Source organism: Bubalus kerabau, chromosome 10 (assembly GCF_029407905.1).
Source record: "Bubalus kerabau isolate K-KA32 ecotype Philippines breed swamp buffalo chromosome 10, PCC_UOA_SB_1v2, whole genome shotgun sequence".
NCBI classification, from domain to species: Eukaryota; Metazoa; Chordata; class Mammalia; order Artiodactyla; family Bovidae; genus Bubalus; species Bubalus kerabau.
In genome coordinates this window covers 17731427-17757498 of record NC_073633.1, presented here as the reverse complement: position 1 = coordinate 17757498, position 26072 = coordinate 17731427, and the positions used below count along the sequence as shown (strand labels likewise).

The following is a 26072-nucleotide window of genomic DNA, read 5'->3' as shown; positions in this document are numbered from 1 at the left end:
GAGAAGACTCTTGAGAGTCCCTTGGACTGCAAAGAGATCCAACCAGTCCATCTTAAAGGAAATCAGTCCTGAATATTCATTGGAAGGACTGATGTTGAAGCTGAAACTCCAATACTTTGGCCACGTGATGCGAAGAACTGACTCATTTGAAAAGACCGTGATGCTGGGAGGAGGAGAAGGGGATGACAGAGGATGAGATGGTGAGATGACAGAGGATGAGATGGTTGGATGGCATCACCAATTCGATGGACATGAGTTTGAATAAGCTCTGGGAGTTGGGGATGGACAGGGAAGCCTGGCGTGCTGCAGTCCATGAGGTAGCAAACAGTCGGACTTAACAGAGCGACTGAACTGAACTGAACTGAGCAGTAAGATGCCATAAATTCTCCCACCGGGGTAGCCTCATGGGTGTGTTTCAGGCCAATCTGAACCACTTCTAATCTTACTGCATATTCCTGGGTTTATCGGAGCCCTAGGCTTTGGGGTTGGGGGTGATTCTGAGAGCAGCAATGTTTTGGGGAGGATTTGGTATATAGGGGGTGGTAACAGAAGTAGTGTCCCAGAGGAAAAAGGGAAGGCTGTTGACACAGTGGAAAAACACCTGAAAGTTGGAGTCTTAGACCCTGGTCATGCTGGTCATTTGAGTATGACTCTTTCAAGCCTCAGTTTTCTCATCTATAGAATGGGATGCGAGTGAGTAATGTGGCCCTTCCTCATTTAATAGGAGTGAGATATATTATGCACAGAAATGTATTTTTGTAAACTGTAAAGTTATGGATCAGTGATGGTTTCTTCAGGGACTAACTAGAGCAAATACACCCACCCCTCTTGCCACTGAGCTCCCAACAGGAGTCAAGTCCTTCCCCAACCATGAGCAGAAGGCAGGGTTGGGTCCCCACATACTGAGCCACAGTTTCATCTCATCTCTGACTGGTTATGTTAGGTAAATGTTGGTGTTGAGTATACTTCAGTTAAAAAGAATGAGGTTATCTCTAAAGAAAGACAACTTGGCAACATCTATTGAAAGCACAATTGACCCAGCAATTCCATGTTGAGGAATAGATATACACACACGGTGGAGAAGGCGATGGCACCCCACTCCAGTGCTCTTGCCTGGAAAATCCCATGGACGGAGGAGCCTGGTGGGCCGTAGTCCATGGGATCTCGAAGAGTTGGACACAACTGAAGCGACTTAGCAGCAGCAGCATACACACATGGGAATGAAATTACATGAACAGAAATATTCATTGCAGCATTCTTTGTGAGAGCAAAGCATTGGAAAGAAAAAAAATGTCCCTCCACAGGGGACTGGTAAGATCAATCATGGACCATCCATACAATGGAGTGCTGGGAAGGCATTAAAATGAATGAGGCAGTGCTGGGTGCACTGATCCAGAAAGGTCTCCAACATACATTATAAAATTTAAAAAAAAAAAAAAAGTTGCCAAACACTTCCCAGTCTAGCTCCACTAATGTAGAACATCAAACAAAGCAACTTGTATATCCCCAATTTGCATGAAAAGAGTGAGGAAATGCAGGGAGGGACAGTGGCCAGTTGTCAGAAGTGGCCACCTAGGAGAGGGATGGCGGGAGAAAGGGACAAGGAAAAGGACTTTACCCTTTTTTACTCCACATATTTCAGAGATGGTTGCCATTTCTTTGAAATGTGAATATATTCATGTATTTTCTGTATGATTTTTGTAAACTTAAAAACACATATATTTAAATAAATATATATTTATATAATATATAGATTACATATGTTTATATGTTTATAGGACTTCCCTGGTGGCTCAGACAGTAAAGAATCTGCCTGCAATGCAGGAAACCCAGGTTCGATTTCTGGGCTGGGAAGATCCTCTGGAGAAGGGAATGGCAACTCACTCCAGTATTCTTGCCTGAAGAATTCCGTGAGCCTAGGAGCCTGGTGGGCAACAGTCCCTGGGGTCACAAAAAGTCAGACACAACTCAGCTACTAACACACATATATGTTTACATGGGGTTCCCAAGTGGCGCTAGTGGTAAAGAATCTGCCTGTCAATGTAGGAGACAAAAGACAGGGCTTGGATCCCTGGGTTGGGAAGATCCCCTGGAGGAGGCATGGCAACCCACTCCAATATTCTTGTCTGGAAAATCCCACGGACAGAGGAGCCTGGTGGGCTACAATCTGTGGGGTCGAAAAGAGTTGGGGGTCGAAAAGAGTTGGGGGTCGAAAAGAGTCACTGAAGTGACTTAGCATGCACGGATATATTTTTATATAAGCCTTAGAATCTTTCACTATCTTTGACAGTTTGGATCCCTGGCTGTTTCAGAAAGCTTCTGCTCCCATCTCTGGTATCCGTGGGTACTTCTTCCTTAGGAGGGAGAGACCACCATGGTTCAGCAAGACTGCCTATGGAGAAGGACCCAGGCTCCCCTCTTCCAAGACGGCACCTTATCCCAGGCGATATGCTCCGTGTAGTGCCGAGGCCTGTCAGACCGGGACCCCAGCCCCTGCCTCAGGTCTACTCCCTGCCCTTGGAAAACCCTCGAGCTTATTCTCACACCTTCTGTGCGAGGATGAGGGAAAACAAAGCAGCCAAGAAAACCTTCATTCCTTAAATAGTGGTCAATGCTAGATAAAAACAGACAAGATTAGAGGCTAGTAAAGAGGCAGACTCTAATCATTCTCCTAAACAGAGATGAAATGAGGTCTGCCTGTTTTGTTTTGTTGGGCGGGGAGGGGGAGGGATTTTTTTTTAATTTCCTTTTTTGGCCACACCGCAAGGCATGCTAGTTTTCCCACCAGGGACAGAACTGTGCCCCCTGCATTGGAAGCATGGAGTCTTAACCACTGGACCACTGGGAAGTTCCCGTCTTGCATGGTCTGGAAGACAGACCTAAAGAATGTTCTGAGGAAAGAAAAACCGAAGAGGTTTCTCCCACACTTTCACTGAGACTTCCCCCACCCTCTCCATCCCATATTCTCACCCACGCTGCCCTCCATGATCTGGAAGCTGAAGGCTTGTCTGGGGGTCTTCAGCAGCCGGCCAGGGGCTCCCCACATGTGAAGTTGAGGGATAAAATGCAAGGCGGGACCTGGGAAATCACCGGCAGAGGAGCCCAGAGCAAAGAGCTCCGGTGGGAAAGCGCTGGTTGGCTGGGCAGTCTGGTTCCGGGTGCATCACCATCATGGTTGCTTATTCACAGGTGCCAGCTTCCAGCCATCCAAGAGCGCTATTCAGACTGCCATCCCCTCCCCAACTTCTGCCCTGCAGGGTTCCTGGGCGGCAAGGCCACTGGTGAGGGGGCTCCTTTGGTTTGGAATTGATGGTTTCACTGCCAATGCCAGTGTCTGGACAAGAAAAGAATTCTTCCTGTGTGTGTGTGTGTGTGTGTGTGTACACATGCATACTCTACACACAGTTTCATACTCTGTGGATAGGGTGTCAATTCATTCCAGATTTACTGGAACAGCCTCAATTCCACATATTTGGCCACCACAGACCGTTGAAATATCTTGAAAATTCCACTATGATTATTTATGCAGAAATCCTTCAGTCTTGTTCCAAAAAAAGGATTTGAGAACCAGCTTGTAGAGTTGTATATACCTCAGCAGGATTTAAAAATAACAGACAAGGAAATCGGGGAGAAGGGAGAGCAAGATGACACAGAAACGCATAACTCATGTCCTGTGTACATGCTGGAGTCAGGCCACAAACATATCTCAGAATTTCCAAGCAGCCAGAAGTAAGAGGGAAAGAAGATGACATGGATTCTTGCTTCTGAGACCCATGGGAATTTCCCCCAAAGCCCTCAGAAAAATGCAGCGTGACTCAGAGTTAGAAAGAAACAAATTCATGTTCCATATCTTAACAGTGGTTTGGTTACACGTGACTGCATCTGTCAAAACTCACAGAATAATGCATTTAAGATTTGTGCATTTCACTGCAAATTTTACCTCAAAAAAGAAAAGAACCATAACATGGTTAATGATATGCCTACTGAAGGGTTTAAGGATGAAGTGACCTGATGCGCTCAGCTTACTTTTGAAATACATCCAAAAGGTAAGTTGAATTGCTGGGTGAAGAGAGGAAAAGAGAGGTGGACGTGTGATAAAGCAAGGATAATCTCAGCAGTGGGCACAGGGTCTGGGCAATATAATTCTTTCCACTTTTCTGTGTGTTTGCACATTTTTATTAATAAAAGATAGGGAGGGGCTCAGAGAAATGAAGTGGGCCATCAACACTCAGAATATAAAAGACCCTGGGTTTTGTTAGCCAGAGTTAGCAGCAGCCTCAGAATCCCCTGACCCCTTAGGCAACTTGCCCTCAGGCGGTGACTGAGGTTCTGGGGTACAGAGTTTTGGCCTCAACAGACAGAGAGGCCTGACTCCTGCAGAGCCCACATCCCGGAGGGATTTTGGTATCTCCCAGACAAAGCTCTCAGATCATGGAAAGCCCTTGTCAGACCATCAGGGAGCATCTCCCCTCTGAGGCTCTGTGCCTCACCAAAGGGCCCTTGTGAGTGGTCAAGGTGGACTTCAGCCTTCATGATATGATGGCATCAATGACAGATGTGGTTTGGTGATTTTGTTTTTGTTTCATTTTATTTCATTTTATGCCACACCACAAGGCTTGTGTGATCTCAGTTTCAGGACAGGGGATTGAACCTGGGCCACGGCAGTGAAAGAGCCGAATCCTAAACACTAGTGTGTGTTCGTTTCTCAGTTGTGTCTGACTCTTCGTGGTGCATGGACTGCAGCCCGCCAGGCCCCTCTGTCCATGGGATTCTCCAGATAAGAATACTGGAGTGGGTTGCCATTCGCTTCTCCAGGGGAATCTTCCCGACCCAGGGATCGAACCCCGGTCTCTTGCATTGCAGGCAGATTCTTTACATCTGAGCTAGCAGGGAGCTCCCATGGAGATGTTTTTTTGAGGCTTTTGCCTACACCTATCATTTCATTTAATGCTTAAAGACCTTATGAAGCAGGTACTATTGTCATCCCCATTTGTGTATGAAAAATGGCTCTGAGAAATTCAATAACCTGTATGGAACACTCAGCTGGCAGATGCTGAGCAGGGATTCAAAGATATATTTGACTGTAGTGTCTCTGATCCTAACCGATACCCTCTTCTGCTCCACAGGCCACTCTTTCTCCAGGGGTTTGTCACAGAGGACTTGTCTGCTCCATCCTCAGAAGAAAGCTCAGGAGAAAGTCTGACTTGGGCGCAGAAAACCAAGCACCTCACTCCTGTCCCTGTACTTCCCAGATCAACTCCACACCCCACGATGGACTTCCTTCCCCAACGCTCCCTGCAGATAGATATACACACATATACACATAGACAGACACACACCAACCAATCCCCTGATGGGCTCAACCAAGCCCATTCTCATCCCTGCAAATTGCCCCCTCCACCTCAGCCCAGTTCCTGCAGAGACAAGACACCCTGAAAACAGCCTGTCACCCCTTTAATGAACTCCAGAGCTGAAGAAGACTCCAGACAGCTGGTAGCCAGATAGAGGGTAGATGGGACCTAGAGACCCCTTTCCTCCCCAGAGAGAGAAGGATTGACTCCTAGGGCCAGGAAAGAGAATGACTGGGCCCCGGTTGTCATCAGGGTGCACCCTTAAATAGTAGCTCTTGTTCTAAGTAGGGAGCCTCAGTCACTGTTACCGGATCCCACAGCCACTTCCTGGTGGCATGGAGGAATCTGGTTTCCTGAATCCCCAGTGTCCTTCCCACACCTGCCCTTTGATTCCCTCTGAAGGATCCTGAGGTATAGAGCGGGTTGAGCTGAGCCTCTCCCATCCCCACACCCACTTTGACCCTGTGCCTGGGACCCATCAGTGCTCCCCAGCATGAAAGACCAGACATTTTGCTTTTACCACATCCCTTCCTGAAAGACATGGAGCTTAGATCCTAGCCTGGGCCCTACGGAGGCTCTTGGCAGAGGGCACCCCACCTCTGCAACCCCTTGCAGGGAAGAAGGAGGGGGAAGCTACAGAAGCCCACCCATCCCCAACACACCTCACCTTCAGCCAGGCCTGGCCTCCAGGACCTTCAGAATACTCCCCACCCCACCTCTACCCCTCACACATGCCTGAGGAAGGGGTTCTATCATGGTTGCTCCAAGCCTCTGGCAGGGCCCGAGAAGCCCCGGGTGGGATGGGATTGGGGGCAGAAAGGAGGGTGGTGGTCACCCAGCCCTGAGGCCCAAGTCCTTCCAGCTTGGAGCCTGTGGGGAGAATGGAGGTCAGACAGTGGAGACTGGGTCTGCAGACAGACCCCAAGCAGCCAGGGCTGTGCCAGGATGGCCAGCCCCTCCCCCAACACAAACATGAGGCCCCTGGCTCTCAGAGAAGGGGGAGCATTTTTCAGAGATGACATCAGGTCTTAAAGTTTTATGTTTCCTGCCAACCTCAGCCTGGAGAGCAGGGTCCTCAGGGCCCACAGGCCTGGAGAGGCAGGCAGTGGCACCAGTGCACACAGTGTACCCCCTATTTCAGACCCTCACAGCCCTCCACCCACAGAAGAGATGGCCGTGGGGATGAGGTCCAACGATCTGCTCACCTGAGGACACAGTTCTGCCTGGTCAGTGCAGGACAGATGTGAGGGGAGAGAAGGTACCAGGCTGCCAGGTCCCCAAACACCCCTCAGAGCCTTTGCTCATACTGTTACCTCTGTCAGTTCCCACACCTCCCTGCTCCACACCATCCAGCAAGTGCCTCCACATCCTTCAAGTATCTTGTCCAGTGTCCCTTCCAGTGAAGCTAGCCCCACCTCCCTGAGCCTCTACAGTTCTGTCCATCCTTCCACTAGAGCCCTGACCACGAGTACAGCTTTCCTTCTCCATCTTGCCCCCTTCCCCACAAGACCCTGAATCCCTGGGGGGGCTCAGACAAAGTCCCATTTCACTCTGGCAGAAAGAAATTAATCAACCACAAAAGCGTAGGAACTGCCCAGTTATGGAGCCACAGGGGGGATTAGCTGAAGGCACGGAGGCTAGTGGTTCAGTGATATGCAGGGAGTTGGGGTGAGGGAGTGGGTAGTGAGAGCACAAGTTGGGAACACCTAGTGAAGGAAGCATGGGGCAGGGATTGGCAGCCTGGGTTGGGAGCAGGAGGTGCTGAGACCCCAGGGAGGTGGGTAATTTTTTGTTTTTTTTTTTTTTTTGTTTAATAGTTATTTACTTGGCTATGTTCCTTGGAAGGCAAGTTATGACCAACCTAGACAGCATATTAAAAAACAGAGACATTACTTTGCCAACAAAGGTCCGTCTAGTCAAGGCTATGGTTTTTCCAGTGGTCATGTATGGATGTGAGAGTTGGACTATAAAGAAAGCTGAGGGCAGAAGAATTGATGCTTTTGAACTGTGGTGTTGGAGAAGACTCTTGAGAGTCCCTTGGACTGCAAGCAGATCCAACCAGTTCATCCTAAAGGAGATCAGTCCTGGGTGTTCATTGGAGGGACTGATGTTGAAGCTGAAACTCCAATACTTTGGCCACCTGTTGCGGAGAGCTGACTCATTTGAAAAACCCTGATGCTGGGAAAGATTGAAGGCAGGAAGAGAAGGGGACGACAGAGGATGAGATGGTTCTCTGGCATCACCAACACAATGGATATGGGTTTGGGTGGACTCCGGGAGTCGGTGATGGACAGAGAGGCCTGGCGTGCTGCGGTTCATGAGGTTGCAAAGAGTCGGACACGACTGAGCGACTGAACTCACCTGAATTTGGCTGTGTTGGGTTGCAGCATGCAACTCTTAGTTGTGATATGTAGGATATAGTTCCCTGACCAGGAACTGAAGCTGGGCCCCCTATATTGGGGTCATAGAGTCTTAGCCAATGGATCACCAGGGAAGTCTCATGTTTTCTTTTTTTTTTTTTTTTGGTATTTTTTATTTTTTTGGCCACCCCAAGAGGCTTACAGGATCTTAGTTCCCTGACCAGGGATCAGCCCATGGTAGTGAAAGTCTCTAACCACAGGACCGCCAGAGAATTTCTCGGAAGTCGTGATTGAATGAGTGAGTGAGTAAAGGAATGAATGAGGGATCCAAAGAGAGGAAGGATAAGTGGGATAACCAAACTTACCTTCTACAGTGAACTCTGTCTGGCTGGGGAGGGGTGGAGACAGAGACAGATGCTCTCACATGACACTCCCTACCCAGCCACCTGGAGTTTCACAGGTTAAGGTGGGCTGGAGGTGATGCATCAGGTCCAGAAGGGACCAGGGGACTGGGTGGCCTCCCCTTTACCCTGGGAGGGGGCTGACTGGATGCCCCGGGCCCAGGGCCAAGCTGCTGGGCTGCTGACTCAGGCCCTGCTGGCCAGCTCAGCATTCCTGCCCTCCCGACTGAATTGGGGCTATTGAAGCTCTTTGTAGGGGGGTTAGGCCACTGGTCACACCCCCAACCCAGAGCCTTCGCTGCACTGAGGGCTCTGCTGTCAGGAAAGGGGGCACACAGGCACTAGGGGCCAGCTGGAGAGTGCCCTGGACACCAGCTGCTACTCTGGGGGTGTCTGGGACCAAGGACAATCCAGGTAAGCTGACTAGGCTGGGTCAGAGAGGGGAGTCCAGGGGAAGGGAATTGCCTTGACCCTTAGGACTGAAGACCCTGGGATGGTGATGCTTCTCATGACCCCCGGCTCAGGGAGGGGTCTGTCTCTCTGTATAGGCTGCACTGTGTACATGGGGTGCTGCAGGGGTTCTGTGGGTTGTTCTGCCTCCCCCATCAGACTAGAGCATCCCTAAGCCAGAGTGGTTTTCCCATTGGGTTGAAGCCATCACAGAGTATATGTTGGGTCTCCCCCATCAGACACGGACACGGGGTGGTTTGAAGCCTTGCCCATCAGACCCAGAGCTTCCCAAGCCCAGTCTTTGTCCTCCTGAGTATCTAACTTGAGGATTGTATCTGGAGCCCAGTCTCAGCCTGTGCTGGTGTGTCCCAGCAAAACCACAGAGAACCTGCCCCCCAAAGAGCCAATGCTTTATTAGATAAAGTGCCCCCACCCAGTCCCACCTCCTCCTCTCTTGTCTTTGCCCTCAAGCCAGGATCTGCACCCCCTACCCCGAGTCCTGGCTGCTGGGGCTTGACAGCTGTCAGATGTGCTTTTTCAGGTATGGGGGAGGGCCAGGTGCCATGAAGCCAGAGCGGGTTGTTACTCTTTGCTGGGCGCTACTGCTGGTGTCCGGGCTGGGGGCCGCCGGGAAGGAGTCCCCAGAGGAGGCCTCCTTCTACTATGGAAACTTCCCACCTGGTATGTCCACCCTCCAGTTACTCTGTCCGTCTGTCCATCTGTCTGTCAGCTTGCCCACACTGGCTGACCTGTCTGAGTTTCGGTGTTTCAGCTTCCTTATAGGTAGGATGGTGAAAATAACTCCATGTAGTTGTTCTGAAATAAAAGTTCCTAACAGATTTTTAAAATTTTTATTGGAGTGCAGTTGCTTTTCAGTCTTATGTTAGTTTCTGCTGTATAGCAAAATGAATTAGTTATATGTATACATATATCCCTTCTTTTTTGGATTTCCTTCCCATTTAGGTCACCACAGAGCACTGAGCAGAGCTCCTTATGCTATACTGAAGTTTCTCATTAGTTATGTGTTTTAAATACAGTGTTGACAGTGCCTAACATATGTTTTTTAAGTTACTATATAGACAGTAAATGCCAATCAGAGCTAAAATAGTGCAGATAATGCTTTTAACGCATAATGTCTCTCCCCTCCCCCTGCCACACATGCTCCCACCCCTACCCCTAGGGAGATAGGGCAGGCTGCCAGGGAGGGGGCTTGTCCTGTGGTCCTGGAGACACAGCTCAGGATCCGTCCTGGATGGGGAGTGGGAGAGGGCTCAGGGCCCAGCTTGGGGTCTCCCCCTGCAGGCTTCTCCTGGGGTGTGGGCAGTTCCGCCTTCCAAACTGAGGGTGCCTGGGACCAGCATGGCAAAGGGCCCAGCATCTGGGACACCTTCACGCACAGCGGGAAGGGGAATGTGCTCGGGGACGAGACAGCAGACGTAGCCTGCAACAGTTACTACAAGGTCCAAGTGAGTAATGGGTGTGTGTGCACGTGTGTGACTGAGCATCACCTAGCAAGAGCTGGGAGGGACATACTGAGGGAGCCCACGTGACAATGTCAACCAGGTGCTCTGTGAACGCCCTCAACCCTGATACAGCTGGGCAGGGAGGGGCTGGTGGTGACTGGGGCTTGGGGAGGGGGTGCCAGGATATGGGAAGGGATGTGGGATGTAGAAGGAAAAGAAAGCAGGCTCCACCTGAGCCAGGGCCTTAGTCCAAGGGATGGGCAGCGGAAGGGCCGAGGCCTTGGCCCTAGGGCCTACAGGCTGTCGTGGCCCCTGTATGGGAGTTGGCCCCATGGAGACAGTGGGACCAGCTCATCCTCTCTCCCTCTGCCCAGCACCCACTTCCCTCTCTGGACTGGGGGTCCAGAACCCCAGTGGAATTCTCAGAGCACCCCCATATCCTGCCTTTTACTCTACTCCTGGCATAGCCCCAGGAGGCGGCAGGGGGAGGTGGCATCACCCCCGCTGTGTAGATGCGGAGCGTGGCCAGGAGGCGCCCTGGCAGGGCCCGGCTGACCCAGCCGCACCCACCCGTGTGTGCACAGGAGGATGTCGCTCTGCTGAGGGAGCTGCATGTCAGCCACTACCGCTTCTCCCTGTCCTGGCCCCGGCTCCTGCCCACGGGCATCCGAGGTGAGCTAAGGCCACCCTATCCCTGCCCCAGAGCGGCCTCTTTTGGTCACGTTGGCTTGGTGGGGACACCACAAGTCCTGGGTGGGGAGAACAGCCCACAAGCACAGCTTCCCCAGCAGCGTCTCTCACGGGTTCCAAAGGTAGCTGGGCTCAGAAGTCCCCAACCTTTTTGTCAGCAGGGACTGGTTTTGTGGAAGAATTTTCCACAGATGGTTTTGGGGATGGTTCTGGGATGATGCACACAAGTACATTTACTGTGCGCTTTCCATTTTTATTACATCAGCTCCATCTCAGATCATCAGGCATTAGAGCCTCGAGGTTGGGGACCCCTGGCTGGACTCCCAGGAGTAGCTATTCCACCATCTGAGACCCAAGTGCTGGTGGACTGAGTGTGCCTCAGGCCTGCCGAAAGCTCCAGGGTTCCGGCATAGTGTACTGCAGAAGGCCAGCATCCTTTCTCATCACGTCTCTTTATTTCCCCTTCAGCTGACGGGGTGAACAGGAAGGGAATCCAATTCTACAGTGACTTCATCGATGCCCTTCTGAAGAGCAACATAACCCCCATCGTGACCTTGCACCACTGGGATCTCCCACAGGTGAGGCTGTGCAGGTTCAGAGGCCCAAGGGGCAGCTCAGCTCAGCAGGAGGGAGCCTGCTCTGGGCACTTGGGATGGCCAAGGTGGGGGCAAAGCCTGGAGTCTGGGCTCTGGCTCAAGATAGAAAGATGGCAGGAAGTGAAGAAGAAATCTCTCAACTTACCCATGGCAGGGAGGTCACACTGATTTAACTGATGTTTATAATAAGTGCTAAGGGCAGATTCTGATGTTTTGCAAAACATTTAACCTAGAAGCAACAACTCAAACTTACAAAGAAAGAAGTCTCTTTTGAGTAAGAGTTCATGGAATTAACAAGTTTGTTTAGCCTTTCTTTCCCTAGTTTGTTAGAATTAGCACTGTTTGTGCTCGTATATGAGCACCCTTGGGACTTTCCTGGCAGTCCAGTGGTTAAGACTCGGTGCTCCCAATGCAGGGGGCACAGGTATGATTACTGGTCAGGGAATCAAGATCCCACATGCCAAAAAATATATAAATTAATAAAAAATTTTACAAAAGACGAGCACCCCCACCCTCCCAAGTGATCTCTGTAAGAACCTCACTGTTAGACATCACCATTCAAGAAGTTTTTTCATTTGTTCAACAAGGCTCCTCAGAGCCCAGCTGGCAGAGGAGTTGTTTCTGTACCTCCCGTGACACACGGTGGTGGGAGGTCAGAGGGCAAGACATTGGCTTCAGGGCGGTGTGAGGGAGAAGATGGAGTTCCATCGATGCTTTGGCGGGTTGGGCGTGAGGTGGGAGGAAGGCCTCTGAGCTGGGGCTGGGGTTGTAGAGCAGGCTTTGGGGAGGTGAACTGGAAACCACCTTCCAACTTCTTCCCTGGTTAATCACTGTCACTGCCCCTTTGGCATTCCCACAAACCCTCCAAGACGAGTTCAGTAGGCAATCCTGATGGAGCGATGAATCTTGGGGAAACCTTGCATGATGAGCAGATGCCCTTGGGTGGGAGAGAGCCCTTCCCTGAAGGAAGCAGAACTGCTCTCATGACAGAGGCTTCTGGGAGGTTTCTGAGACCTGATTGGCCCTCAAAATTCTAACCAGAGTTCCCACTCCCAGCATTGTGTCTTATTTCTTCTTATAATCAAGATTCTTTTCTCATGATCAGACCTCTTTCCTCTGGCAGTTTTTCGTAAATACTCATTCTATACAGTTCTTTTAAGCATGAGAATCTCAAACTTTCTCTGCTTCCTCCCTCTTGTTTGTATAAGGTATAACATGTCTGCATATTTCTCTACAGTTAAACACTGCCACTATCTTCCTGTCTTTTTTCCTCTCTTTATTGGAGTGTAAGTGCTTTACAAAGTTGTGGTGATGTGTACATTTCTGCTGTAAATGGAGTGAATCAGCTATATATATACACATATGTTCCCTCCCTCTTGGACTGCCCTCCCACCTGACCCATTCCACCCCCCTAAAACTTCAAGTTTTAACGCCTGAGACCCTGTATCTTTGCTCCCCTTTCCTCTAAACATCCTCTGTAGCTCCAGTCAGCCAAGTTTCTTCCACAAACTTGGCCCATTGACCCCAAAAGTCTTTTCTGGAGACGGCCCCTGGGGCACCTGCTTCTCTCTCCGCCCCTCTGTTTGCAGCTGCTCCAGGCCAAGTACGGCGGGTGGCAGAACGTGAGCATGGCCAGCTACTTCAGTGATTATGCCAGCCTGTGCTTTGAGGCTTTTGGGGACCGTGTGAAACACTGGGTTACTTTCAGTGATCCTCGGGTAAGCAGACCCCCGCTCCAGGTGGGAAAACCCACTTTCCAGCCAAGAGCGCACCCTGTCACTTCTCACAGGTCCTGTGGTTCTCACTTGCCATCCCTGCAGACAATGGCAGAAGAGGGCTACGAGACGGGCCACCACGCACCTGGCCTGAAGCTCCAGGGCACGGGCCTGTACAAGGCGGCACATCACGTCATTAAGGTGAGGTGGGTCCTTCTGGGAGTGAAGGCCAGGGTCAAAGTGGAGCGGTGAGCGCCAGTGACAGCTAAGCCTGCCCCAGGGGCCCAAGTCTGAGCCCAGTCCTCTGCCGCCTCCTCCTTCGCACCTGTGCACCATTCCCTTCCCTTCCATCTATGAGCATCTACGAGGGAGGGTCCCATCCAGTGCTCTGCTGGACACTGCGACCAGATGCCAGGATGGCTCCCTAGAGCTGGCAATCTGGCCAAGGGGCTGGAGCACATGAGTGTGAAAACTTGTCATCTACAGGTCTAAACTGCCTTGTGGGGCATGGTGACAGGAGGAAAGGGGGATGACAGGGAGCTAGGGGAGAAAATCTTCAGTGCATGAGCAGAAGTAAGAGGAGGTTGGTGAAGGACAGCAGTAGGAATGGCTTAGGAGTGCTTGTCTGATAGCACGGACTTCAGAGGATCTGGAGTTTTTGGAGGAGGAAGGAGAAATCATTTGGAAGCAACAACAAAGAGCAAGGCAGACACTCTCCTAAGGTATGTGGTGTGTGAGGGGAAAACAATGGCATCTGCTGGGAAGAGCTGCAGTGGCTGCAGCGGTCTGTAGGGGCAGCCAGGCTCAGTTCGGGCAAAAACTGAGGAGGACACGGAGGACAGGCGGAATTATAAACCACCAGAAAGGCCTGAGAAGCGGGGAAAGAAGTGGGTCCCATTCCAGGACATATATGATGATGACGGGATGAATGCCAGGCATGATGGGGCGGCCCCCAGTGGTCTCTCAACAGAAGGTGGACAATCTGATCAAGCGGGCAGGCAAGGGACCACTGGGGACATACCACACCCTCAAATTCATGTCAGCAAGAGAACTTTCTCATTCTTTCCCTACTTAGCTTAGGATTTCTTTAACTGTGAATATTTAAAGGGCAGAGCTCTGAGACATCAGCGGGTCCCTGGGGGAGAATGTGGAGAGAAGGCCGGTTGGCACATTTTGCATTCTATTTCTCAAGACTGTTTCAGATGCTTGGTGTTTCCCTAATTTCCTGAGTACGTGTGCTGAAAGCAATGCCTAGTGACAGCGTAGGACAACCAGGAACAAAACAGACACGTTAGCAAAAATCTTAGAAACAATAAATAACGCAAAGTGGTGGCTTATGTGTCCATGCCAGATTTAGACCAAGTTTCCTCCATAGTACAAAGAAAACGGAAGTCAGAGGAAGGGAGACTATGGATTGGGCTAATTACTGCTGGACTCATGAAAAGGATAAAGCTTAAAATGATCTCCAGAGTTAGAAAGGAGAGAAAGCCCCCCTTGGGTTGAAAGGGAGGAGAGAAATGGAGCAGGTGGGCACCCCGACGGACTCCTCTCTCTTCCAGGCCCACGCCCAGGCCTGGCATGCCTACAACGACACGTGGCGCGGCCAGCAGCAAGGTGAGTCCCGCCGCCGAGGGCCCCGAGGACAGAGCGACCGGGGAGCGGGGTCATTCTGCCTGCCACCCCCTTCTCTTTCTTTTAAGGTCTGGTGGGGATTTCATTAAACTGCGACTGGGGGGAACCTGTGGACCTTAGTAACCCCAAGGACATAGAGGCTGCCGAGAGATACCTACAGTTCTGCCTGGGCTGGTTTGCCAACCCCATTTACGCTGGAGACTACCCCCAAGTCATGAAGGACCATATCGGTGAGCCATGTCATCTTTTCAGGCTCCAGGTAGCACACCAACAGTACGGAGCTCGAGTGAGAGGATGGAAAGTCAGGGGGAGAGAAGAACATGCAGGGCTGGTTTGGGTGAAGCACTCAAGGGATAACACAGCCCCCAAAGAACTGAGATCTGGTTATTTGACCTGGAAGGGTGAGGGACATCCAAACAGGTTTCTGACCTGGAAAACGAGACTATCAGAATCCAGGGGAAAAGCAGCTGCAATTCTCAAAGCAGCTCTCTTCTGTGCTCCGTTGTCCTGTCTCCTCCTCCCCACTCCACTCCACCCAGATGCAGCGAAGTAGGGGTGAGGAGTCAAAGACATGGCATTGGGTGGGCTCAGTCCTATCGCTGGTTCTTTTTATCTTTGGAGGAATACTTTCCAAGTTCTGGTGTCCACAGTGTCAGAGAAGAGAATAAAGACAATGCTATAATTTCAGTGTTTTTAACTGCCACTTCATAGAAAACTGCAAATGAAATGGATTGAAAAGTAGAGGATTTATCATCTTACCTGAGATGCAGAAAAGGGTGATCCACAAGTAGTTAACTCAGCATTCAGGGATGTCTTTGGGAACCCAGATTCATCTCTCCACTCTGGCACTTTTAGCTAACTCATCGTCTACTTTCCAAGGCCACAAGGTGGCTACAGGAGCTCCAGGCACCACATCTTTGTACATCAACACTCTGAAGCAGTAAAAAAGGGAATAGTACTATCATCTGTTTTTAAGAACAAGGAACATCTTCCTAAGAAACAGCTTCTACTTCCAGCTGACTTCCCTTTGAGCCTCAGTTCAGTTCAGTTCAGTCGCTCAGTCGCGTCTGACTCTTGGCAACCCCATGGACTGCAGCACGCCAGGCCTCCCTGTCCATCACCACTCCCGGAGTCCATTCAAACTCATGTCCACTGAGTCGGTGATGCCATCCAACCATCTCATCCTCTGTCATCCCCTTCTCCTCCTGCCTTCAATCTTTCCCAGCATCAGGGTCTTTTCAAATGAGTCAGTTCTTTGCATCACGTGGCCAAATTATTGGAGTTTCAGCTTCAACATCAGTCCTTCCAATGAATATTCAGGACTGGTTTCCTTTAGGATGGACTGGTTGGATCTCCTTGCAATCCAAGGGACTCTCAAGAGTCTTCTTCAACACCACAGTTCAAAAGCATCAATTCTTTGGTGCTCAGCTTTCTTAATAGTTCAAATTTCATATACATACATGACTACTGGAAAAACCATAGCCTTGACTAGACGGACCTTTGTTGGCAAAGTAATGTCTCTGTTTTTTAATATGCTATCTAGGTTGGTCATAACTTTCCTTCCAAGGAGTAAGCATCTTTTAATTTCATGGCTGCAGTCACCATCTGCAGTGATTTTGGAGCCCCCCAAAATGAAGTCTGCCACTATTTCCACTGTTTCCCCATCTATTTCCCATGAAGTGATGGGACCAGATGCCATGATCTTAGTTTTCCTAATGTTGAGCTTTAACCCAACTTTTTCACTCTCCTCTTTCACTTTCATCAAGAGGCTCTTTAGTTCTTCTTCACGTTCTGCCATAAGAATGGTGTCATCTGCATATCTGAGGTTATTGATATTTCTCCTGGCAATCTTGATTCCAGCTTGTGCCTCATCCAGCCCAGTGTTTCTCATGATGTACTCTGCATATAAGTTAAATAACCAGGGTGACAACATACAGCCTTGACGTACTCCTTTCCCAATTTGGAACCAGTGTGTCCAGTTCTAACTGTTGCTTCCTGACCTGCATACAGATTTCTCAAGAGGCAGGTCAGGTGGTCTGGTATTCCCATCTCTTTCAGAATTTTCCACAGTTGATTGTGATCCACACAGTCAAAGGCTTTGAACATAGTCAATAAAGTAGAAATAGATGTTTTTCTGGAACTCTCTTGCTTTTTCTATGATCCAGCGGATGTTGGCAATTTGATCTCTGCTTCCTCTGCCTTTTCTAAAACCAGCTTGAACATCTGGAAGTTCACAGTTCATGTATTGTTGAAGCCTGGCTTGGAGAATTTTGAACATTACAAGTGTGTGAGATGAGTGCAACTGTGCGGTAGTTTGAGCATTCTTTAGGATAGCCTTTCTTTGGGATTGGAATGAAAACTGACATTTTCCAGTCCTGTGGCCACTGCTGAGTTTCCCAAATTTGCTGGCATATTGAGTGCAGCACTTCCACAGCATCATCTTTTGGGATTTGAAATAGCTCAACTGGAATTCCATCACCTCCATTAGCTTTGTTCATAGTGATGCTTCCTAAGGCCCACTTGACTTCACATTCCAGGATGTCTGGGTCTAGGTGAGTGATTACACCATCTTGAGTATCTGGGTCGTGAAGATCTGTGTTGTACAGTTCTTTGTCCCCTTTGTGCCTCAGGGAACAGAACTGTCACTAGCCCCAAGATGCCCTAGACCACCAGGACTAGAGCCTCCGAGTCTGGGGGTGGGAGGAGGGGACTAAGACTTACAGAAAGGATGTAGCCCTTGGAAAGAGGGTGAGAAGGAGAACACGGAAGCAGACCAGCATGGGACTGGGTAGGTAACCAGCAGTGTCCAGCCAATCTAAAACATGTAACTGTGATTTGGTTTCAGCCTCCCTAGGAAAAGGCAAGGATGACAGTGAAATAGATTAAAATCTCATGCATCAGCATTATTTTAATGTTTGACTAAGAATGTTTGCATCAACGTATCAAAAATTTCCCCTTCTAAAGGGGAAATTTATCAGACCATTTATCAGACTTCTCTAGAAGAGTTGGCAGCAAGTTCTAATTCCAACTCGGTCACTAACCAGTGAGTGATTCTGGGCAAGGTGCTTCACCTCTTCCTGTCTCAGTCTTTATCATCTAAAAATGAAGGGATTAGTGTTCATAAATTGTTAATGTGACCACATTGAGGATGCAAGTTTTGCTTCCATTGTTGTTATTCTATTGAAGTGGTGAGTGAGACTGGTAACACTTTTTGCTAGGCTAATGAGTAAAAATTGGATATAACAAGACTTTCCAATATTAGAAAAGATTAAGGAATGTATAGTAATATACTTGCTATCTTTAACTTCAAGAGTCCTAAAATAAATTGTTTGAGGAAACTGGATCTCAAAGATTATAGGTGGGGAATTTTGAAGTGTGTACCTATTCCAATGGAGATCAAAGAGGCCCTGTGGGCTGACTGACATGATGGCTGTGGATTGAGCAAATCTTTTTGAAAGGGCTGTATTCTCTTGGAAATTATGACTGGAGGAACTAAGGTGATTGCCAGTGGAAAGAACCAGAACATGCGGAATTCCTTTCAAATGTATTGACTTAAATAATTTTGCCTATGTTACACATTAAAAAAAAAACAAAACAAAAACTTTACAGTTAAAAAAAGTGAAGGGATTAGAGAAAATAATCTCTGAAAATCTTTTGACAACAACCAGTTCTGTGATACATCTGTGCATATACACTCAAAATCTTGAGAAAATCATTCCTGAAGATGTATAAGAAAAAAGCCCTCATATGGGACAGTGCCCACATGGAGCATTCCTACACACGCCCCATCATTCACACGCTGGGTTTGCGCTCTCAGGACCCTCAGAAGCCACTGCAGGCGCCACAGGACTGTACGAAAGAGCCACACTGATTACGAATCCTAGAGAAGTTCTTGGGCTTAAGGTCAATAAACCTAGACCCCACCAACTCCAACTCTGATAATTCAAGGAAGAACAGGGCTCAATTTTTCCTTTTTACAATGTGGAAAGAAGGATCTTCTAAGTAGTTTTTTCTTTTTTTCCTCCAGCATTATTGACTATAGTTGACAAAACAGTTAATATTTTCTTTAGTAGTGAAAGCACTCTGCCTGAAATCTCATTCGCAAATTACTTGCAGGCATCTCTGGAGCATTCATTCACAATGAATACATGAACAAAGGTAATTCTAGACCAGTGCTGTGCAACGGAACCTTTGGTGATCATGGAAATGTTCTGCATGTCCTATACCTGTGCTGCTCAATGTGAGAGCCTGTACCCAGTTGTGTCTATTTAAATTCCAATCAAACAAAATTAAAAGTTCAATCCTTCAGTGTGACTGAGTTAAAGATGCAGTCACATTAGCCACATTCCAATAGCCACATATGGTGAGCGGTTATTGTAGTAGACACCACAGTGACAATTCCTAAGGTTTTTCTCAAGTTCCTAAATATAACTGAAAATAATAATGTTTAATATTTACATGGATTTAATAATACAATCTTTTCACTCATTTAATCTAAACCAGTAACCTCTTTGGAAACATTTTTATCACTGCATTTTTAGTTATCAACTCATATAAAAATGTTACTTTCCTTTATACATTGACTTAAACTTTTTTTGAGTAGTTTATACAAAGACGTTTCAAAGTGTTATCTTTTAAACATCTAGTTGTAGTTCCCAAAAAACAGAATGATGTAAAAACATAGATGATGGTGAGGGTCATGACAGGGAGGATGACAGCCGTTTACTAAGCTTTCTATGAATAAAGTCTTAACCTGAGCACTCATTTTATATGTTTTGGAGGCAGCAAATTTCTGACCTTAATTTATGTCTTTCTTTAAGCCTCAAACTACGGAACTTGTCTTTAAAACATTTTTTGAAGATAATGGTGAACCTACCCTTAGGATGGTGCGAACATCAATGTTAGTGTAGAAAATTAAAAAAAAATTTTTTTAAGTACAAAAAAGTGAAAAAGGTTAAACTTCCTTCCCTCCCCTACCTCACTGTTCCTATCCTCCCCAGAAGGAAGTACACTTTCAGAGATGGATTGTGCACGCATAAGCAAAAAACACTGCTGCTAGGTATGTGTACATACTTATATATTCATAATGCTCTGCATCTTTGTTCCACTCGAGCACCCATCTTGGCACTCTTCTATGCTGGTACATGAAACACCGCCTGATTCATTCTAATGGCTGCAGAATGTGGTACTGATGTAACACATCCCATCACTTACTTACTGATTAGTCTCTCCTGACAGACCTTCAGGTTGCTTCCAAACTTTTGCTAATGAAGATCCTTGTACATACATCCTTTTATATGAGTAGTGTAGGATAAGTAGATTTTACAATCGGTCAGTGAAAGGACATACACTTTTACAATTTTGAAAGTGAGGACACTGCCCAACACAGAGGTGGTGCCAGCTGACACCACCACAGGCCTGAACATGTCTCTCCCCCACTTGCCAGAGTACCACTGGCCTCCAGTTCCCTTCCAAGAGGCAAACAAAATTACCAATTTTTGATGTAAGGAATAACCTAGTTCTACTTTTTTTCCAGATAGCTGCACAATTTTCCATATACCACTTACTGAGTAATCTGTGAAAATATTACTTTTAAGCAATATGAACTGAAAAATTTTTGGCTAGCATTCCAATGAAGAAATTGCAGTTAGAAAGGCTAAGATTATAATTTCCATGCTGATGCATTCCAAAGCCCAGGATCTGGATATTGGCTTTCATGTCAACACACCAGTATCATCATGGTATGACAACAGAATGTGAGAAAATAAAACTTGGTTAAGTTCTACTTTTTTCTCTCATTAGGAAGAAAGAGTGCAGAGCAAGGCCTGGAAATGTCAAGGCTGCCAGTGTTCTCACTCCAGGAGAAGAGCTACATTAAAGGCACATCTGACTTCTTGGGCTTAGGCCATTTTACGACTCGGTACATCACGGAAAGGAACTATCCTTCTGGCCAGGGGCCCAGCTACCAGAATGATCGTGACTTAGTAGAACTGGTTGACCCAAACTGGCTTGATTTGGGATCTAAATGGCTATATTCTGTGCCATGGGGATTTCGGAGGCTTCTCAATTTTGCTCAGGTGACTACATTAAGCTGAAGGACATTTTTTACCTGAATTCATGTTTTTACAGCATAAGCTCAGGTGCCTACATTTTAAAGTTAATTAAAAAACCCAGTTACACTTCAGAAGCTACTAGATACAGGCCTTAAAGAAAGACTAATGTGGACTTTCTTGGTGATCCAATGGTTAAGACTCTCAACTTCCATTGCAGGGGGCACAGGTTCAATCCTTGGCCAGGGAATTAAGATCCCACATGGTACACAGCATGGCCAAAAAAAAGATGAATGTTTACTAATAATCATATATAGAGATCATATACATGGTTGTTATATCTTATATAAATTCATGTAATATGCATATATATCATATATAACAATATATGATTACATGTGATACAGATACTATATACATTTATAAATAAACTTCAAAAATCTCATACTTACTTTTCTGCTCTTCTCACCTACAATGGAATACATAGACAAAAACAAGACCTGAAGCATATTTTCTCTAAAATGATGGCTTGTCAAGAAATGAATTCTTCTGAGACTTTCCTGGTAGTTCAGTGGTTAAGACTCCATGCTTTCAGTCCAGGGATGCAGGGGGCACAGGTTCAATTCCTGGTCAGGGAACTAAGATCCCATTTGCTTCATGGTGCAGCCAAAAATAAATATACATACATATATATATAATTTTTTTCTATATGAACTTGCCTTCTGCCTACATTCATCTCTAAATAAACATGCTAACTGGCATCTACTAAATGCCAATTAGAATGCCCAATTAGAATATGGCAGGCTTCAATATGTGTTGCCATGATTCCTTTCAGACTCAATACGGCAATCCACTCATATATGTGACAGAAAATGGAGCGTCTCAAAAATTACACTGTACCCAATTGTGTGATGAGTGGAGAATTCAATATCTTAAAGGATACACAAATGAAATGCTAAAAGGTAAGATACAAACTGTCTTCACGTATCTTTTTATTCAACTTGGGCAAAATTTGATAACACGATTGATTAAAACTGTTTCTAAATCTCATAAATGAAAATATTTAAGGTTATCTTCACAATACTGTTTTTCAAAGAAAACAAAACATATTCAAAATGGAATAAAATATCTTTGCAGCTATCAAAGACGGTGTTAATGTAAAAGGGTATACTTCCTGGTCTCTGTTGGATAAGTTTGAATGGGAGAGAGGATACTCAGATAGATATGGATTCTACTATATTGATTTCAACAAGAAAAATAGGCCGCGCTATCCAAAGGCTTCAGTTGAATATTACAAGAGGATCATCATTGCCAATGGGTTTCCCAATCAGAGAGAGGTAGGAATATTTCTCAATATTATTCTTTCTGGATTTTAGAACTAGGTAACTGGAGTACAGAGTTTAGCAAGCACCTCACAGGGGTATCTGGGAACAGAGCCCGGTGTTTTTTCCCCTCCTTGCTTATTTGCTTGGAACGGGGGTAAGGACAATGCAATCCTAGCACACAGAGCATTAAGAGCAGACTAGGGTTATTAAAATTTTTCATTTCTTTTCCCACCAAATGGCACAGCAATACAAGTGCACTATTTCCAAAATGAGATTAAAATAGTAAAAAATATTCTGTAAAACCTCCCATTTTCTATAACCTACACGTTTTTCTATTAGCTCTCTATTCTCTATGCTGTTGCACCCAATGGCAGGGAATGTAAGTTGTAATTCAGAGTGTCTTAATTCTTTTGAAAAAATCTCACTTGTTCATCAACATTCTTTTAGGGTGAGCCTAGTTGGACTATAAATAGAAGCAGTGACTGATGGTTATCAGGTATTCACTATTTTTGCATTAGTATAAAAGATAGTAATGCATTATTAGAAAAAGATAGCTAGATTATAAGAATCAAAACTGCTCTTTAGCTCCCTCACAATGATGCACAGGCGTTCAATAAATATTAACTGATTTAAACTATAAGCAGATTCTTGGAAAAATATTTACCCCACACTATTCCAAAAATGATTTCAAACAGTGCAAACATAGTCTAAGACAACTTTACTTACCAAGTGGGTTTTTATTAGGTGGAAAGTTGGTACTTCAAAGCCTTGGAAATTTGCTCTATCAACAACCAGATGCTTGCTGCAGGTGAGTTTAATTATTGGATAATTAAACCATGTAATTAACATATGTAGTGGTATTACCAAAATCTCAAAATGTGGATGCATCTTAAGTCAATCTTCCGAAACCACATGATTAGAAATGGACTTTTTTCCTTTACTTTGAAGCAATGTCAAATTTCTATCAGCATTTAAAATGTTTTCTAAAAATCTACCATGAAAAAGAAATATTTTATCTACTCTAGTTTTATTCTGAATGATAGTGTAAATTTATAAATCTACTATTGTTATTGTGGGCTGTTGGAAGGAGGGAGAGATTCAACCATTCTACCAAATGCAATGAAGAAAAACCTACAAACACTCTAGACATTATATTCACTCACTCAGCAAGTAATTATTAGTCACTATTGGCTCAAGGGTGTTTTAAGCCCTGGGGGCATAGCAATAAACAAAACAAGGTCCTTGCTCTCACAGAAGGCATTTCTAATGCAATAGGATCTAAAAGGGTCAGAGACGTGGCATAAGCAGGATAGTAAACATGCATCAAGAAATGCCAGCGCATATCATCTGTTTCTCTGTAGTTTGTCTTTACATATAAGGGGCTTCCTTTGTAGCTCAGTCAGTCTGCCTGCAATGAAGGAGACCCAGGTTTGATTCCTGGATCGGGAAGATCCCCTGGAGAAGGAAATGCCAACCCACTCCAGTACTATGGCCTGGGAATCCCATGGACAGAGGAGCCTGGCAGGCTACAATCTCTGGGGTCACAAGAGTCAGAGATGACTTAGCAACTAAACCACCATACATAAGGGCAACGAGAGAAATACACTTCCTGTTTTAACAATTTTTTTTTTTTTTTTACCGTTACGCACATTTAACAAATTCATCTTTAATGTGATATCAGAGGTGGAAAATGCTAGCTCAAATCCTACCAACTCAGCTATTTTTACAGGCCAATATACCACTGTCCCCTCCTCCCTCATCTAAATAATCAAGCAATATTAAAGATGTATACTCCATTAAATTAAAATAATACAGAAACATGATGTAGAATTTACTACTGAGCCCTCGAGCTCCATGGGTCTGTGCCTTATTTATCTCAGTAACAAGGGTACCTGGCACAAAACCTAACAGCAGGCATTTCATAAACGTCTACCACAATATTAATGCACATGAAATAATGCTTATCATTTCACTCTTAAAATTATTTAGTTATGGTAAGAATTACCATAAAAATTTTCAATATAGAAATTCCTATACCTCTTAAGATACACAATCACACCTTTCAGTTCAGTTCAGTTGCTCAGTCGTGTCCGACTCTTTGTAACCCCATGAATTGCAGCACGCCAGGCCTCCCTGTCCATCACCAACTCCCGGAGTTCACTCAAACTCACATCACACCTTTGAAAGCCTGCAAATATTTTTCAGGGAATTTTTTTTTCCCCTAAATCCCTCCAATGAGTCCACGGCCATACCACCCTGAACGTATCCAATATCATCTAAATCACTCCAATGAGAATTATAGAAACTGAGGAATATGGCTGCTAATATTCTGAGTAAGCACAAGCACTTACATATAGACTTTATTATAGTAGTGAAGAACCAAAAGTCAGCATTCTTTATCCATATTTTCTAAGTATCTCACATAGCCCTTACACAATTTTTTATAACATTTAATACACCAGGTTCCCTTTTATAGCAAATGAGAATTAGCAAGTGTGATGATGCCATGTTGCAAGTTTTTCTGGACAGCTGAGGCTTTCAGGATGAAGCTGCATTCGCCTTCTCATCTGCCGTGTGTTGGTCTCTCCCCACCACTGCAGAGCCTTTGCTAAGTTACATGCAGATCGTGACGGAGATCGTGGTACCCACAGTCTGCACCCTCTGTATACTAATCGCTGCAGTTCTCCTGATGCTTCTCCTGCGGAGTCTGAGCTGAGACGCGATCACCCGTTCTGCAGCTGCGTCTTTCAGAGAGAACCATCAGGATCTTCCTCAGCTTCTTTCTCCTTTTTCTCCTTTAAAGGCTCAGGCATATATCTGTTTTCAGGTTTTGTGATAATTACCTTCCCATTACCTCTGTCCATTTTTTTTGGGGAGGGGGGCAGTTTGAGCTAGGATTTAAGAATTAGAAAGTAAATGAAATAAAAATTACCTGTAATCTCACCCTTCTCAAAGTCAATGTTAGTATTTTGCTGTATATCATGCACTGATTTTTATTTTGCAGAAAGGGATCATACTGCACCAACGGTTTTATGATTTATCTCATTTTAAAATCTGTTCTGGTGACTTCCCTGGTGGTCCAGTGGTTAACACTTCCACTTTCCACTGCAGGGGGTGCAAGTTTGATCTCTGGGGGGAAGCTAAGATCCCACATGCCTTGTGGCCAAAAAAACTCAAAACATAAAAAATAAAAATGAAAAATAAAATCTGTCTGGAAATATTATTTTAATGTAGAAATGATTACCACATTAGGACTGCGCTACATATGACAAAGTCAATCCTTTAGATAACAACGCTTTCAGGCAATCATGCAAAAGCACTAGATGTGGACCAAGTAAATGAGGATGTATGCTTTTCTAAGAGAAATTTTCTTCTGCTAAATGAGTATCCTTTACTCACTGAAATACCTCAAAGAAATATTATATACTTAATTCATGTATCTTCTCTGTAACTGGATAGTTTTTTAAAAGTCCATTTTATTCTTAACTATGCTAAAATTAATATCCATTTATTGGATATAAAATACAGCTTAAGAAAGAATGTTAAGGAAAACTCATTCACTATCTGATTCTATTTAGTATTGGTGAAACCCAAAAACAGTAAGATCATAGAAAGGGTTATTCCATTCATTCTTTCGGTTAATACTATCTCAAGTTAAACCTTTTAAAAAGGTACTTACATCTGGGGCTTAGTCCTACATTTGGGATGAGTTACAACTGTTTTTCACAAAACTTTGCTTTCAATGTCAAATCAACATGCCTGTTTAGGGTTTTTCTGTTCCATCAATGGTTTTGAAACCAAACTCTCTACTATATACACAGATTTCAGATGCAAAGACATTATCACTCAAAAAATTGTTTTTTCATTTCTCCGGTTTTAGGATTAAACTGTCAGTTGACTATGACAGCTTCTTTCAACTACAGAAGGTAGAAAGGAAATTAGACTTGCACAGCTAACACCTGGTAAGCCTTTTATGTGATTACTAATAATTCATATTTCAAATGTATTAAATCAGCATTTATGTCATAGACAGAAAAAA

The 26072-nt window shown here is 45.7% G+C and overlaps 2 protein-coding genes across 5 annotated transcripts in view; one reads left to right on the top strand and one right to left on the bottom strand.

Annotated features, from left to right (window-relative positions):
- Nucleotides 1-8677: 8677 nt before the first annotated feature.
- On the top strand, nucleotides 8678-24749 carry LCTL (lactase like). Of its 3 annotated transcripts, XM_055536763.1 has the most exons (13): nucleotides 8678-9243; nucleotides 9865-10028; nucleotides 10610-10697; nucleotides 11184-11293; nucleotides 12901-13029; nucleotides 13132-13227; nucleotides 14586-14640; nucleotides 14727-14888; nucleotides 20461-20735; nucleotides 21544-21670; nucleotides 21846-22045; nucleotides 22778-22841; nucleotides 24634-24749. In XM_055536763.1, exons 1-13 carry the CDS (start codon nucleotides 9090-9092, stop codon nucleotides 24747-24749), a joined length of 1740 nt encoding a protein of 579 aa, XP_055392738.1. In that variant the 5' UTR covers nucleotides 8678-9089. The 3 variants fall into 3 exon arrangements, with proteins under 3 accessions (XP_055392738.1, XP_055392739.1, XP_055392740.1); XM_055536764.1 differs by lacking the exons at nucleotides 8678-9243; nucleotides 9865-10028; nucleotides 10610-10697; ... (1 more) ...; nucleotides 21846-22045; nucleotides 22778-22841 and having other exon boundaries at nucleotides 12669-13029; XM_055536765.1 differs by lacking the exons at nucleotides 8678-9243; nucleotides 9865-10028; nucleotides 10610-10697; ... (2 more) ...; nucleotides 21846-22045; nucleotides 22778-22841 and having other exon boundaries at nucleotides 12669-13029.
- Nucleotides 24361-26072, bottom strand: part of ZWILCH (zwilch kinetochore protein) — a 42633-nt gene continuing 40921 nt past the window's right edge. For both annotated transcript variants that reach the window (XM_055536761.1, XM_055536762.1), the window contains exon 19: nucleotides 24361-24924. The gene's annotated coding sequence lies outside the window, so the exon portion shown is untranslated. The remainder of the gene's footprint in view (nucleotides 24925-26072) is intronic.

Excerpts from the sequence above, each read along its gene's own strand:
- LCTL (XM_055536763.1), top strand. The coding sequence starts at position 9,090 with ATGTGCTTTTTCAGGTATGGGGGAGGGCCAGGTGCCATGAAGCCAGAG. Across the intron at positions 10,698-11,183 it reads CCTGCCCACGGGCATCCGAG|CTGACGGGGTGAACAGGAAG; the intron begins GTGAGCTAAGGC and ends TTTCCCCTTCAG. Across the intron at positions 13,030-13,131 it reads TTACTTTCAGTGATCCTCGG|ACAATGGCAGAAGAGGGCTA; the intron begins GTAAGCAGACCC and ends CCATCCCTGCAG.